The 15676-nt window shown below is 36.2% G+C and overlaps 1 protein-coding gene across 1 annotated transcript in view; it reads left to right on the forward strand.

Moving 5' to 3' along the window:
* Window positions 1–13660: 13660 nt before the first annotated feature.
* The window catches only part of LOC129270362 (guanine nucleotide-binding protein subunit alpha-13-like), a 28291-nt gene continuing 26275 nt past the window's right edge, over window positions 13661–15676 (forward strand). Inside the window, exon 1 of the mRNA XM_064106063.1 lies at window positions 13661–14122. Within this exon, the coding sequence (XP_063962133.1) occupies window positions 13661–14122 (462 nt within the window). The remainder of the gene's footprint in view (window positions 14123–15676) is intronic.

Here is a 15676-nt window from a genome sequence, read left to right on the forward strand (position 1 = left end):
ATAGAGAGGGGATGACAGGGAGAGGGAGAGAGTGAACAATAAGGGAGGTAAGGAGCGGAATGATGAAATGTGTAAAGAAAATAAAATTGTCTTAATTTTCAAAATGACTGGTCACTTAGGGAACATTGATCTGTCCAGATGATGTTCTTTTGATAACGTAAGTTTTTGAGAATGATGTAGTAACATTGTCCATTTTCCAAAACCTGTCTGATTTAAGGTTTCAGTTCTGGCCCACTATGAGCTTGCTGCGCCCCCAGGGGGGGGGGGGGGTACTTAAATTTGGTTTTGGCGGGGGTCATTTTGGCTAAAAAGGTACCCATTATTAAGGATTTAGTAAAATTTGACAAGGTTATCACCCAAAATTGGAGGAGAATATGGACCCATGTTTAAGGCCAGTATCTAAAAATTGGGGCTATGTTTAGGGATTTTTCAGCATAAAACCATACCCTATGTTTAGAGATTTCTTCCCAAAAAGCGACCCATTCCAGCGGCACATCCCCGTATGCCTTATTTCGTGAGTACCCCCCCTGGGGGGGGGGGGGGGGGGGCTGCGCCGCACAAATCCAGATCAGTTTCTAGGACACATGTATGTATTTAGCAAGAGAGGGCGCTTGACAACTATGGGGAAAAAGCAATCCAAGATGATTATTTTATGTAAAAGCTTACCTTTTTCAAACAACTTCAATAATAGGCATCCAGAAAATACCATGAAGTGAATTGCCTTTTTTCCAATGTACTATGCAAAATGCCCGAAAGATCCAGGATTGTTTAAGGGATTTTACTTCACCCATCCAACTAGTTTCTAAAAACTTTTAATATAATTTAGGGAAGTCGATCACCATGACGAAAATGTTATTGTAAAAATAACAGAAAAAAAATAATAAAAAAATATTGGTTAAGATTTGAGGAAATCCATTAAAGATTAAGAAAGTCAAGTTTTTGATTTGTAACTCCATAAACGAGCTGCTGCCCCGTACGTGTGTTATGTAATTTAAAATGCATAGATTTCATTTTTTTATGATTCGTGATTACTTTTTTTTCCTTACATTTAAGGAGCGGATGTAAAATCATTTGTGTATTATTGATATACTGATGGTACAACAAGAAACATTTTCAGTTTTCTGAGAAAATTACATTTTATTGCTTTTTTACCATACGATATGTAAAAGCTGTTCGCATATGACGTCACAAATAAAAAAATTCTATAACTTTTTTATACTTTGATGGATTTTCCTCACATCTTCACCGATATATTTTTTATTATTTTTTCTCTGCTATTTTTACAATAAACTTTTTTCAGGATGAGCTTCCCCTTTAAGTCTAATAAGCGAAAGAAGCGAAATAGAAAAAGAAGTATATGAACGAAAGAAGAAAATAAAGAGGAATGAAGGGGGGAGGTAAAAGGTAGATGAAGAAATGGTGCCCTGTAACCTCGCCTATTAGACAATGCTGGAACCACCCCTTGGTGCATGTAACACCATCGGCAAAATATCACTTGTCTTTCTTTTACCCTCTTCTGCTCCCCCTTGTGAATTTACCGTTAAAATTAGGATGCCGGAACCCATTCGCCTCTTGTTGGGATAAGTTTGTAGACAAATTATGATTGTCCCACTTCTCCCAATTATACTTTTTGCTATATGGAAAATCAAGTTTTCAAGGCATGGTTTAATAGAGTAGGGTTTTTTTTCAAAAAGATAAAAACGGATATTCATAAAGTTCCTCAGATTATTGGGCTTCTAGATTATGAGGAATTTGTTTACAACCCTATACTTATGAAAACTTAATGCAATGCCTTGGCGGGTATAGGATATTATTCAGTGTTATAATTGCCAGTGATGGTGTCCAGCATATTAAATCCTCCAAATGTATAGCATTTTAATAGGTATATCCCACACAGGCTGCCCCAGGAGAAAGGAAGGGGTGCTTATATTATTGAATGCAGACTGAAACAAACAAAACTAAAGAAAATGGGCATTTATCAGACGTAGTAGGCCTATATGGGCACTTGATCAGGTGTTAAAAGTGGGACACTGCAGAAGAGGAATGCCATAAAAAGGAACTTGGGTGGGCAATAAACACATTGAAATTGATTATTAAAAAAGATGCACTTGCAGAAGGGAACAGAATGCTAAATAAGGGACACGGGCGTTGATCTGGCATAAAAGAACGGCTTCAATAAGGACAGCTTATCTGATACGAGAATGGGCACTTACAGTATGCATATAAGAAGGCAAAAAAGGACATTCATTGATAGGACGAATCCTTTTTAGATGAAAGGAGCACTGACATTTGTATAAAAAAAAAATGCATTTTTTTTCTTGGGTAATCCTATCCGGGACACTAAGGCCCGTATTCTGAAGTCGGGTTTAACTTAAACTCAGGTTTAAAGTTGTGGTTTAAGTATGGCGAGCCAATTGTTACATAAATCACTAACAGTAGAGATATCATACTTCAGCTCATTTGGCTCTCAAATCATTCATAATTGTCTAAGAAGTATAAAAAGAATATTGGCTTCACCATCGATGAAGCAGGAAAGAGCACAGTAAACATAAGAAACATACAACTTGGATAGGAAGGAAAAAAGGTTGTCAAGATTTCCCATTTGCTGAAAGAGGTCTAACATGGAGAGATAATTCTTTCAAAACATTGGGTATTCAATTCTCGTTGAATTTTAATTCACTGTATGGTCTTAACTATGTTCCTAAACTGAGGCAGATAGAGAATATATTGAATTGTTGGTGCTCAAGAAATTTGTATTTTGTTGGAAAAATCTGTGTTATTAAAATTTTATTAATGCCTCAGTTGCTGTATTTACTATCTGTTTTGTGTATTAAAATTCCAAGCAAATTTTTTATAGATCTAAATACTTTATTTTACAGATTTATTTGGAATGGAGGCAAGGACAGAGTAAAGAGGAAATATTTTTGTAATGACTTTTCTGCCTGTGGGCTCAAGATGGTTGATCCCTATACATTTTCATTGGCTCAGAAAATGATTTGGGTAAAATTTTTGTTAAATGATAATTACAATAGTGGATGGAAATTAATTGAAGTTTCCTTTTTAGACAAATTTAATGCAATGAGGGACATTTTTTGGAAGGCCCATGCACCTGAACAAATTTTGAATAACTTAAATTGTTCCCTACTTGCAGACTCAATCCGGACCTGGTACTTGTTTAGAGATAAAGCTTCCAGAAAAGAGTTTGGTTATGATTATTTGTATTTGGGTTATCAACATTGTATTTGGTTTAATAGAAATGTCAGATCCAAATCTAAACAATTTTTCTTTTATGAAAATTGGTTTAATAAGGGCATAGTTTTTATAAGTGATCTCTTTAATCCACCCCATCCAGGTTACAAGTTATTTGAAGAGTTAGTTCTCGACTTTGAAATTTCAGCAAAAGATAGAAGAAAATATAATTTTCTATTACAAAATATTCCTGGTCCATGGTTAGATTGGCATAATAATCCAGATTTAGATATCCATTCCGAAGTTGTAGATAAATTATTAGAGAAAAGGAAAGTTAGCAGTTATGCATACTCGATATTTTTCGATCAATGTCTCCCAGATAATTGTATTTCCTTTTGGGAAGAGTCGTGCCCTTCTAACGACAAAGTAGACTGGGAGAAAATACATATGCTGAATTTTAAGAGTACTATTGATAGCCGCCTCAGATCATTTTATTTCAAGGTGTTTCATAAGACAATTGCCCTTAATGCATTTTTATTTAAAATCAAGAGAAAAGATTCCCCAAACTGTTCATTCTGTAAAAGAGACCCTGAAACAATTGTACATATATTTTGTGATTGTCCGGTGGTTAACATTGTATAGGATGATCTTTTATCTATAATAAACCAAAAACAACATTCGAATATTATCCTTTCCCCCTTTGTAAAGATTTTTGGTATTCAAGGTGATAATTTTCTAACATTCATTTTCCTTGCTTTCAAATACTATGTTCACTTTTGTAAATTTAATAACAAAAACCCCAATATTGTGGAATTCAAAGCTCGTATCAAAGGTATTAAGGATATTGAATATGTTTTGGCGAAGAAAAATGGTAAATTACCTGTACATTTTAAAAAGTGGAGATTTGATATCTAATTTGTTTTATGTATCTGTCTTGACAAGTATATACCTACATGTACGTAAGTGCTGCTCTGTTTAATCATGTAAATAGCTTGTTGATTTGTTTGATTTGTACTGTGATTTATTTTTTGATCAATAAAGATTGAAAGAAAAAAAAAAAAAAAAAAAACATACAACTTAATAACAAATTTGATACTTTTGGCTTCCCATACTTAAACCACAACTTTAAACCTGAGTTTAACTTAAACCCGACTTCAGAATACGGGCCTAGAACTTTAAATATTGTAGCCTGTCCCAATCAAGGGACCCCGCCCCTGGGAATTACCATTTTAGTTGAACCTCAGTGTGAGTCAATCGTCAAAAATGAATAATTAGGACCTAAATAAAACCAACAATAAAATACAAAACAAATAGCGAGAGAGAGTGTATGAAACCGCCGACTTTCTCATTTGCACTGTTTGTCACTGTTTATGAAAAATCAGGGAAATTTTAAAGCGCGCTCGATTGCCGGTATACCGCCCTATTAAAGACATTTTAAGGACTGTACCATTAAAAGGATATGTATCTCACTGATCAAATAACGCGATCGAGCGCGAAGCGTGAGCTTAAAATTTTGATATTCAGACCTTAAAAAAAAGGACATTATAAGCAAATTTTTGTAATCATGGTACGGAAAGTTTTTGTATATATTTACCCCAAACAGGGACATTTTAAGGACTATTTTTCATGAATTCATATAAGAGCATATATCTCACCATAGTCATCTAATGAAACGCCAATCGCTTGTCGATTTTGTTAGAATTACACCTAAAGACATGAATAACTTTTTGTAGTCATCGTAATCATGAACATGATAAGTATCTCATTAATCAAATATTGCGAGCGCAAAGCGCGAGCTGAAAATTGTTGAAATTCAGACCTGAAGAGGGGCATTCTAAGGCTTGTTCTTAGGAATTCACTAACCTAATAATGCGAGCTAAAAAAAAATTATATTCAGACCAGAAAAGGGGAATTTTTCAAAGGACTGTTTATAGAAATTCAAGAAGAGCAGACATAATTATCTTACTTATCCGTGCACTAAATGCGAACGTAAATACGTACTGGAAATTATATATTCGGACCTTAAAAGGGGCAATCGCTTTAATAGTCATGAAAAAGAAGCATAATTATGTCACTACATAAAACAATAATAATTTGAAGTGCGAGGAAATATGTTTGGTGTATATGGACTTGAAAACGGGATGTTTTTAATAAAACAGGATTATATATCTCATTAAACAGACAATGCGAGCACTAGGAATGATGAACACATAGGTCCTAAGCAAATAATTTTTATGAAAAAATATTTCTCATGTAACATCATAATATAATATACGATAATTTCTTCTCTCCCATTACGTTTCTATTTCTTTCTCCCCCCCCCCCCGTTTTTTTTTGCCAGCCGATTGGGGGGGGGGGGGGCACGTACCACTGAACTGAACTAGTTCAGTGGCACGTACCCCCTTTAGTTACGCCACTGCAGCCAGGCAAACAAAGGTGCCTTAAATGCATGTTGAATGCTCTTATTTCATAATCACGTGAAGAAACGGCAATTGAAGACCATTTTTTTAACGTGTTCATGAAAAAAAAATATCCATGAATACCACTTATTGAAAATAATAAATTTGACCAGGTGGGAGTTACATAAAGATGTTCGTAAGTTAAGAACGACTGGTGAACCTTTCTTACGCTCTAAAAAGAAAGGATCACCAACAGGGGCGTCGCTAGACCTTTTCCAGTGGGGGGGGGGGGGTGGGTGGAGGCCCTGATTACCGACCGTAATATCGGTAGCGATTACCGACGTCCGGCGACCATTAATCTTGTTCTTGTTTTACATTCTCCCTAGTCACTTTTTTCATCACATTTTCACATCGAGCCGCTAAATCTAATTGATGCGAGCGCGAAGCGCGAGCTGAAAATTTTGATTTCCGACATTTAGTAAGCACTTTTTGTATAAACAATAAATATGTAACTAAGCAATTCATGCTAGCGCGAGCTGAAACTTTTAATTAACTGTTCTGAAAAAAGGACATGTTAATTAATTGTTTGCAGTGAATCATTTGCATTCCTTATACTAATCAAATATAGAGCAAGTGCAAAGTGAGAGCTGAAAAAAAATCATATTCCGAGCTAAAAATTCGATTGTAACCATGAAGAATGTAGATACATCGACCAAACAATTAATGCGAGCGCGAAGCGCGAGCTGAAAATTTTATTTCGGACCATTCCGAACTAAGCACTTTTTACATGAATAATATGCGTATGTAACAATTTATGCGAGCGCGAGCTGATACTTTAATAAATTAACCTTTTTGAAAAAGGACATGTTAATCAACTGTTTACAGTGACTCATGAATACAATGCATTTCTCACTAAACTATACAGTGCGTCCCAGAAAAAACGAAACCGAGATTTAGCGATGATTTATCATAACTTAATCATAAATAAAATAGACAAATTACCTACCATTGTAAAGCTTAGAATCTCCTCTTTCATCTGATATTACTTAGATAATTCCTCATTCACGCATGAGTGAGCAAAAACAATTTGAAGAAAGGATACCAAAAACTCATATGGCGGGGGTATCTGAATTTCAAAGAGAAAATCACATGACTGAAAAGTTCAATATCTGCTCTTTTATTTGATACCTTAATCACAGAAAATGGTCACGAAGTAAAAAAGTTATGATCCCTCGAAACAATGCTTGTATTTCCATAATTTCATTAAATAAACGTGTTTTCACTGGTTTCCCACAGAAGCTATCGCACGGTAACAAAAGACTTAATGCATGGCTGCGTCAACAAAACGGAATGTCGAGAGAGTTTGAACGCTAGCCTGTAAAACCTCTTCATTTTATGAAATTATTGAAATTCAAGCCTTATTTCAAATAACCAGAACTTTGTTATTTCTTGACCATTTTCTGTAATTGAGGTATCAAATTAAAGAGCAGATATTGAACTTTTTAGTCATGTGGTTTTCTTTTTAAAACCCAGATACGGCCCGCCAAATGAGTTTTTGGTATCCTTTCTTCAAATTATTTTTGCTCACTCAAGCGTGAATGAGGAATTATCTAAGTAATACCAGATGAAAGAGGAGATTCTAAGCTTTAAAATGGTAGGTCATTTGTCTATTGTATTTGTAATTAAGTTATGATAAATCATCGATAAATCTCGGTTTCGTTTTTTGTGGGACGCACTATATAAGCAAATGTTGCGAGCGCGAACTGTTTTTTTAACCTAAAAATTTGACATTTTTAACACTTTTGCAATCATGAACATGATGGAAATCTAATCAAATTTAGATTTTTTTGGCGGACATTCTTACAGTTTTTTGTAATCATAAAAGGAAGGGTATCACTGAATGGTGCGAGCACTATAACCAACTCAGTTTCTGCATCTGTAATTGAACAAGCTGAGTATCTCAATCAACATAATCGAGCGCGAAGCGAGAGCTGAAAATTTCAGATATTTTTATTTGAAAACTAAACTTGCGAACTGAAAATTTTGGATATTTTGACTTGAAAATTAAACTTTTTTTAAACATGATTTTACATTAAAACAAACTTAAGTTGTGTATCTCAATAAACATGCTGCGAGTGCAAAGCGCGAGCTGAAATTTTAGTATTGAACCGAAAGGAAAATTTTAAGTACTGTCCAACAGAAAAATTGTGGAGAGAATATTTATCTCACTGAATAGGCCTATATGATGCGAGCGCGAACTAATTTTTTTTTTTTAGATTTCGACTTTAAACCGGGACATTCTTATCACTGTCGGTACAGAAGCACTATATAGCTGAAAACTTTTGATATTTTGACTTGAAAACTTGACAAGTGTTAGTCCAACCATGGACCTATTACGAACAGCCCTGCGCTTGCGTAACATAATTTTTTCTACATCTCAGACTCTGCGTCTTTAACTACACCGACACACAGTTTACCTAATCAAAACCTTGTCTATTCCATTCTCTTAATTCTCTTTCTGATTTTTCTCCTTCCTTTTGTCATCCTCTTCCTCTTTTTTTTTTCTTCTTTCTTTCTTTCTTTGTTTCTTTGTTTCTTTGTTTGTTTCTTTCTTTCATTCTTTCTTTCCTTCCTTCCTCCCTTCTTTCTTTTTTTGTCTTTCTTTCTTTCCTTCCTTCCTCCTTTCTTTCTTTTTTTGTCTTTCTTTCTTTCTTTCCTTCCTTCTTTTTTTTCTTGCTTTCTTCATTTCTTTATTTCTTTCTTTCTTTATTTATTTATTTCTTCCTTCTTTCCTTTCTTTCTTCCGTCCTTCCTTCCTTTTTTTTGTCTTTTCTTTTTCTCTTTCACTTCTTTAATTCCCTTTTCTTTCTCTTTCTCCTTTTTGTTTCTTTTTCCCGACGAAAGCGCTGATCGATTTACCTATAAAAAATATATCGAAATTAGAGGGGAGGATGTCACACCACCCCGAGGGGGGCACTTCCATTGACGAGTGGACCAAGCGCGACCATGCGGTCTCGAAAACCCCCTCTGAGCAGAGGCGTCGATCATGGGGGGGGCAGGGGGGGGGCGATCGCCCCACCAATGAAAATATTGGGGGGCAAACATATCGTTTTGCCCCCCAATAATTCTGCATGTGCAAAAAATAAAATAAGATTGTAATATTACACAGAAATCAGCAAGCGAGATTGAGATACACAACTCGTTCTTTATTTAAAATCGTGCTCAAAATGTCAGCTTTTCAGAGTGGAATACAAAAATTTTCAGCTCGCGCTTCGCGCTCGCATCATTTCTGTAGCAAAAACCCATACTTTTCAATGATTAAATAGGTGAATAGAATGTCCCGCTTTCAGGTCTAAACCTCAAAAGAACTAACGCTTCGATATGCAATAATCTTTTGTTGAATATATATATTGTTCTGTATTAAAAACGTCCACTAAACTCAATTTTTTTTTCAGATCGAAATATCAAAATTTTCAGCTCGCGCTCGCATCTGTTGCTTTTTTTTAGATACCCATCTTAATCATTGGTACCAAAAATGCTTAGAATATCAAGCTTTCAGGTCAGAATATAAAGAAATTTCGGCACTCGCATTATTTGTGTATTAAGATATGTATTCTCCTCAGGAGTTACTACTACAAACAGTCCTAAACAGGCACCTTTTTCCTGTTATCAGGTCAGTATACTAAAAAATTTCAGCTCGCGCTTCGCGCTCGCATTAATTTGTTGATGAGATATCTCATGAGTCATATATATATATATATATATGCATATGTGACATGTGTGTGTGTGTGTGTGAGTTTGTTTTGTGTGATCGAGCGCCTTTGGAAAGTTGATTCATGATTTTGCCCCCCCAATCTGAAAAATGGATCGACGCCCCTGCCTCTGAGCGATGGCCCTGATCACCAGTCGTTCTTCAAGTTGCTCTTAAAGGGATGGTCCGGGCTGAAAATATTTATATCTAAATAAATAGAGCAAAATTCAGAGAGCAAAATGCTGAAAATTTCATCAAAATCGGATAACAAATAACGAAGTTATTGAATTTCAAAGTTTATCAATGTTGTATGAAGACAGTTATATGCACATCGTCAAGAATATTCATTAGGTGCATGGGCTGATGATGTCACATCCCCACTTTCTTTTTTCTTATGTTATTACATGAAATCATAAATCTTTTATTTTTTCACAAATGTGTAAATGATGTGTCTCTTTTATGATGAAATAAGTTGCGGCAATAAATAACTAATGCACCTACTCAGTTGCCAATCCAATTGTTTTAGTTCTTGGTAGACATTTTTTGAATAAACCTAATTTCATATAATAAAATACAAAAGAACAAGTGGGGATATGACATCATCAGCCCACCTAATGAATATTCATAAAGACATGCCTAGAACTGTTTTACTGGAATACCATTCTTTAAAATTCAATAACTTTGTTATTTGTTATCCGATTTTGATCAAATTTTCAGCATTTTGCTCTGTGAATTTTACTGTATTCAATGAGATAGAAATATCTCCAGCCTGGACCATCCATCAGCTTAATTATGAAACGGACCCCTGAAAGCATATAATTTTAAGCACTTTGAGGTTTCAATTCGAGTATAGGCCCTATAGCTACTAAAATTATGCGAGTGGAAGCTGTCATTTCTTGAGCGGATCCAGCTTTCGCGAATGGGGGGGGGGGGGGGTGGAAAATATTTTCATCCATATGTTTTCCGATCGAATATATTCTACGCACTTTTTGTAACCGTGAACATGTTGGGTATACGTATATCTAAAAATTGATAAGAGTGCGACACGCGAGCTGAATTTTTTTGTATATTCTGAACTCAAATTTGGAAAGTCTGTAAGCACTTTTGGTAATTAGGATCGAAGGGGATGTGTATCTATCTCAACATTGTATGCGAGCGCAAATGAATTTCCGACCCAAAACTGGACAGTCTAAACACTTTTTTGTAACCATGAACAGGATGGGTATCTTTAGAAATTAATCTGCGAGTGTGAAGCGCGAGCTGAAATGTTTCTATACTCTGACCTGAAATTTCTAAGCACTTTTGGTAATCATGAACAGGATGGGCATATAACGAGCGCGAGAGCCAAACTCATGTGAAACATGATTTTAGCCCCACCGGTCAAACATCAAATTGGCGCCCCAATTGTCGAATATGAAAATTTGGCTCCCCCCTAGGTTGAACATGAATTTGGCGCCCCAGGACAAACATCAAATTTATTTCAAAATATTTATTCAGGATAAAAACATGTATCAGCACAATGGCTGTTTTACATCATGGTCCTGAAGGACAAAATACAATCAGTAAAATAAATTCAATATTCATAAGATTAATATACAAGCAACAAAATAGATATAAGACAAACAAAATAGCAAAACTTAAGAGTACGACAACAATTTTGAATCAAGAGGAATGTGATAAGTCGAGTTTGAAAGTAGAAACAATTGTTTGAATGTCAGAGAAATAGAAATGACCGAGGATTGAGCAATAGTCGACTCCAGGGATGGAGCGAAAATAGAAGGGATGGGAGTCAGAAAGAAATGAAATAAGAAATTGAAGAGTAATGAGAAGAGGAATATTAAGAAGGGGAATATTGAACCAAACTCAAAACATTAATATGACTTACATATCAAATATAATTTAAAAAGTAAACATAATTATTCTATTTATTGTAAAAGAAACCCATGCATCTGATTAAAGAGTAATATCAATCTTATTCAAAAATATTTTTGTTTATAATTTGGCGCCCCAAAGGTCGAATATGAATTTGGCACCTCTCCCTATATAGGTTGAACATGAATTTGGCGCCTCAGGACAAACACTAAATTGGTGCTCCTATTTCGAATATCAATTCGGCGCTCCTTAAAAAAAACATACATTCAGCGCCCCCTATGTCGAACATATTAAATTCGGCGCCCCTAAGTAGAACATTAATTCGGCGCCCCTAGGTAGAACATCAATTCGACACCCCTATAAGTCGAACTTTAATTCGCCCCCCCCCCCTAGGTCGAACATAAATTTGGCGCCCCCTATATCAAACTCCAATTCGGCGCACGTATATAGGGAGTCCATCAATTCGGCGCCCCTAGGTCGAAAATCGATTAATAATATTTGGCGCCTCCCTATAGGTTGAAGATCAATTCGGCACCCCAATGTCGAACTTCAATTCGGCGCCCCTATGTCGAACATCAACTTGTCCCCCCTAGTTTGAACATCAGTTCGGCGCCCCCTTCGCTCTTTTTTTTCCTTCTCTTTTTCTTTCCTCTTTTTTCTCTCTCTTCTTCTTTCTCTCCTTTTTTCTCCCCCTTTTCTTTTCCTCTCTTTTTTCCTTCTTTTTGGCGCGCCCTTTTCGCCTACCCGGGGGCCTGGGCCCCCAAAGCATCTTCAGAATACGCGCATGCCCCAAGGTATGATATTTCTTTAAAATGTGTATGTACCAGTACTGATATCTGTTTCGGGATCTAGATGCATCAAATTAAGGGAACATACGTAAAAACAAGCTATGCTTTATAAAAGTTTAAAGTTTCATTTCAATAGGCCTATTTTAATTGTCTTGTACTTTCTGCTTATATCTTATTTAAGGACGTTCCACAGTTAAAGTAAAATCCATGTCATTTTCACCAAACTTTGCACATAGATACTTTAGAACCTTAATATTCGAAATATGCAAAAATTAACATAGGTCCATGTGCTTGATTTTTTGTTATAGAGCTTCAAAGTTCACCCAAATTGATGTTCTTAAGAATTGCGCATTCAAAAGAATTTGGCATTTTTAGACCGCCCAAGATTACTACAATGAGTTTTAACCTCTATTACTCAGTCAAAATACATGAAAAAGTCATCAAATTTCGCAAGAGAGTTAATAATTGTATCGTTAGAATGGAGAATCTATTTATATTGCTATTTGTTTGCAATTTTAAGTTTAACAGCACTGTCAGGGCGTAAAAGATAACAAAATCCCAATCTAAAAAATGTAAAAATCTCAGTAACAAACTACAAACGTACAATAAATGCTGCACTTTATTCAAAATCCATGTCATTTTCACCAAAAGTTGCAGAGTTGTAGAGGAAGGTATACCCAAGAGGTACAAACATTAAAAAATAGGGGTTCATGTGCTTGTTTTTAAACTATTAGCATTTTTATTAGAGCAAATGTGCTTTTTAAAACACCAAAAATGCGCCGAATGCTTAGTATCTATGTGAAGAAAAAATCAAAACCACTCTACCATTTATTCAACTCGGGGTAATATTCGTGATTCTTGGCAGCACTGCAAAGTAAAGTATTTTGAAATTGTAGACAATTTTTTTTTTAATGGTCCATGGAATAATTCAATTTTTTAGCTTCATGAAATAACGCATCGGTTCTGCAGTTAAAGTGTAGAAGATGAGAAAAATCAGCTCATACCCCCCTCATACCCGCAGCTAATCAATCACCTGTTCATCCATTGTGACGTCAGCGCGCAGAGTGTAAACTATGCGCAGACCATAATGCGCACAAACATAACTGTGGAACGTCCTTAATTGATCATCAGTCAATTAAAAATAAACAAAAAAAGTCTTTTGTAAAGTTATATGAATAGTAAAAAAAACATGAAAAAAGTGTTATATGTAAATTCTTATGCAATCTAATTGAAAGGACAACACGCAAGTTGAAGGCCGTATCAGTCTGAATTGTTCATTTCTGTCACATATTTATTTATTTATTTTTTGTATGTTATACGGTATGCCTATCTTCCAACAAGTTCAAAGTATGCCGATGATTAATCCATAAATATTGGTCATCATTTTCCAGTTGATCGGTGGAATCGCACAGTTTTACTTCCGGTTCGTGACGTCATGGGTGTGGTATGAAGTATTCAATGCACACACACGTTATACACGCCATAGATAGACCGATTGACATGATCGCGATGGATGGGTCAAAAACGCGCTGTCAATCTGCCCCGTAACGTCCCGTGTGTTCTCCGTAAGCTCGATACTTCTGGAATAGGTTTTGCAGGTGACCGTCGAAAGAAACACAAAGTTCTCCAAAAGAACTGGCAAGAATCGTCTACCAATCAAGATGGCAGGCACTTTACTGACCTGCTGTCTTTCGCCAACGGATAAACAAGCGTTGACTCACAGCAAAGATATCGACAAACAGCTTCAGAGGGATAAAAATTACATTCGGAGAGAGGTGAAGGTTTTGCTTCTCGGTGCTGGCGAGAGTGGGAAAAGCACGTTTCTGAAACAGATGAAAATTATCCATGAACAAGAATTTACGGACCAAGAGGTGAAAGATTTCCGTAACATCATCTATGGAAATATAATAAAGGGTATGAAGGTGTTGGCAGATGCCCGTGACAAGTTGGGAATACCATGGGGTGATCCGGGGAACGAGAAACATGCCGAGTTTGTCATGAGTTACAACGTTAGTGGCCAGCTCGAGTCATCTGTGTTTGTCCAATACGTGCAGCCCTGTATTGAACTGTGGAAAGACAGTGGCATTCAAACAGCTTTTGATAGGAGAAGGGAATTTCAACTGGTGAGTGTGGTTAGAAATATAAGGGGAATCAAGACAAGGGTGGTTGTTGAACATTTTGACCAAATCCAAATGAAAAAATGTTGTGGTTAGTCTCCAACTCTTCATTGGCCTAACTTAAAATACATGTAGTTCAAATTTCATCTCTCTCAGTCTCAGTCTCAGTCTCAGGACTTGTGGTCGTGGAGCTGGAGACTGCACTGGTGACCCTTTTTCTTTACATGTATGATGTAGGCCCTAGACTAAATGTAGGTGTGTTGTGTGGGAACTTGTCTTGTGTGTGTGTCTGCGTTCACTGCTTACACAGTCAATTGTGTTCAAAGACCAGCAGCATGCAGCACTGACATCGACAAAGAAGACAACAGTGAAATGCTGCTCATGTCTTTGAATCCTTGACGTGCTTGAACTAGGTAATGTTTTGGATTGATGTTACTCACTGACTCACACAGACTTGACTTGACCAGGCCATGAACTTAAACTGACCTGTCTCATATAATTAAAAGGCTGGGATCCTATTAACCCAGGGAGCTCCGGCCCGCGAAGCAGGCCGGAGCTCAAGAGCTCACCGTACATTTACTCATACTCACGGGACTAGGGTAGATTGTGGTCACAATAACTTAGAAAGAAAAATATGAAAACAGAAATTAAGCACTTACCACGATTATATGGATGAAGGTCTATCGTGTGGCAGCATCCTGAGTCCTGACATCGAGGCACAGACTGGAACTTAAAAAAACCCCGAAAAGTTCTGTCGCGATACCTCTCCTTCTACCCCAGTCTCGATCGGCCATTTTGTTATGAATTTTGAAAGGAGAGGTACATCGCGACAGAACTTTTCGTTTTTTTGAGGTTCCAGTCTGTGCCTCGATGTCAGGATACTGCCACACGATAGACCTTCATCCATATAATCGTGGTAAGTGCATAATTTCTGTTTTCACTATTTTCTTTCCAAGTTATTGTGACCACAATCTACCCTAGTCCCGCGAGTATGAGTAAATGCACGGTGAGCTCCTGGGCTCCGGGCCGGAGCTCCCTTGGGTTAGGATCCTATCAGCACAAATAATAACCCTATAACCTGTAAACATAAACATTCTTTCAAATACGTTTTAGTTCATAGACATAGTAATTAGTTCATACATGTAGTAACCAGTTTACATATACATTCAGCCGATTTTTGTGTGGTTGAAAAATAAAGCTCAAGTCAGGACATCAGGGAAATGCAAAAATTGTAGCTCAGTCAATTGGAGTGCCTTTTATGGGATAAGATATGATCAAATGAAAATATTCAACCTGTGGATATTGGATAATCACCGATCCTCAAATATTTGGTCCCGAAGAACAACAGAGAGAGAAAGAAGATATCAACAATTCAACACTCAATAAAATACAGTTATTTAGAATTTGGACATAAAAAAAAATCTCATTGTTTCTATCTTTCTACACTTAAATCATTAATTCAGTCACTTTATACAAAACAAAAACCAAGGGTCTGTTTGAAGTTTTCCACAATGTGTTCCAGACCTTAAAGTGTGAATAGAATAGTGTGATTCAACTATT

This window comes from Lytechinus pictus, chromosome 10 (genome assembly GCF_037042905.1).
Source record: "Lytechinus pictus isolate F3 Inbred chromosome 10, Lp3.0, whole genome shotgun sequence".
NCBI lineage: Eukaryota > Metazoa > Echinodermata > Echinoidea > Temnopleuroida > Toxopneustidae > Lytechinus > Lytechinus pictus.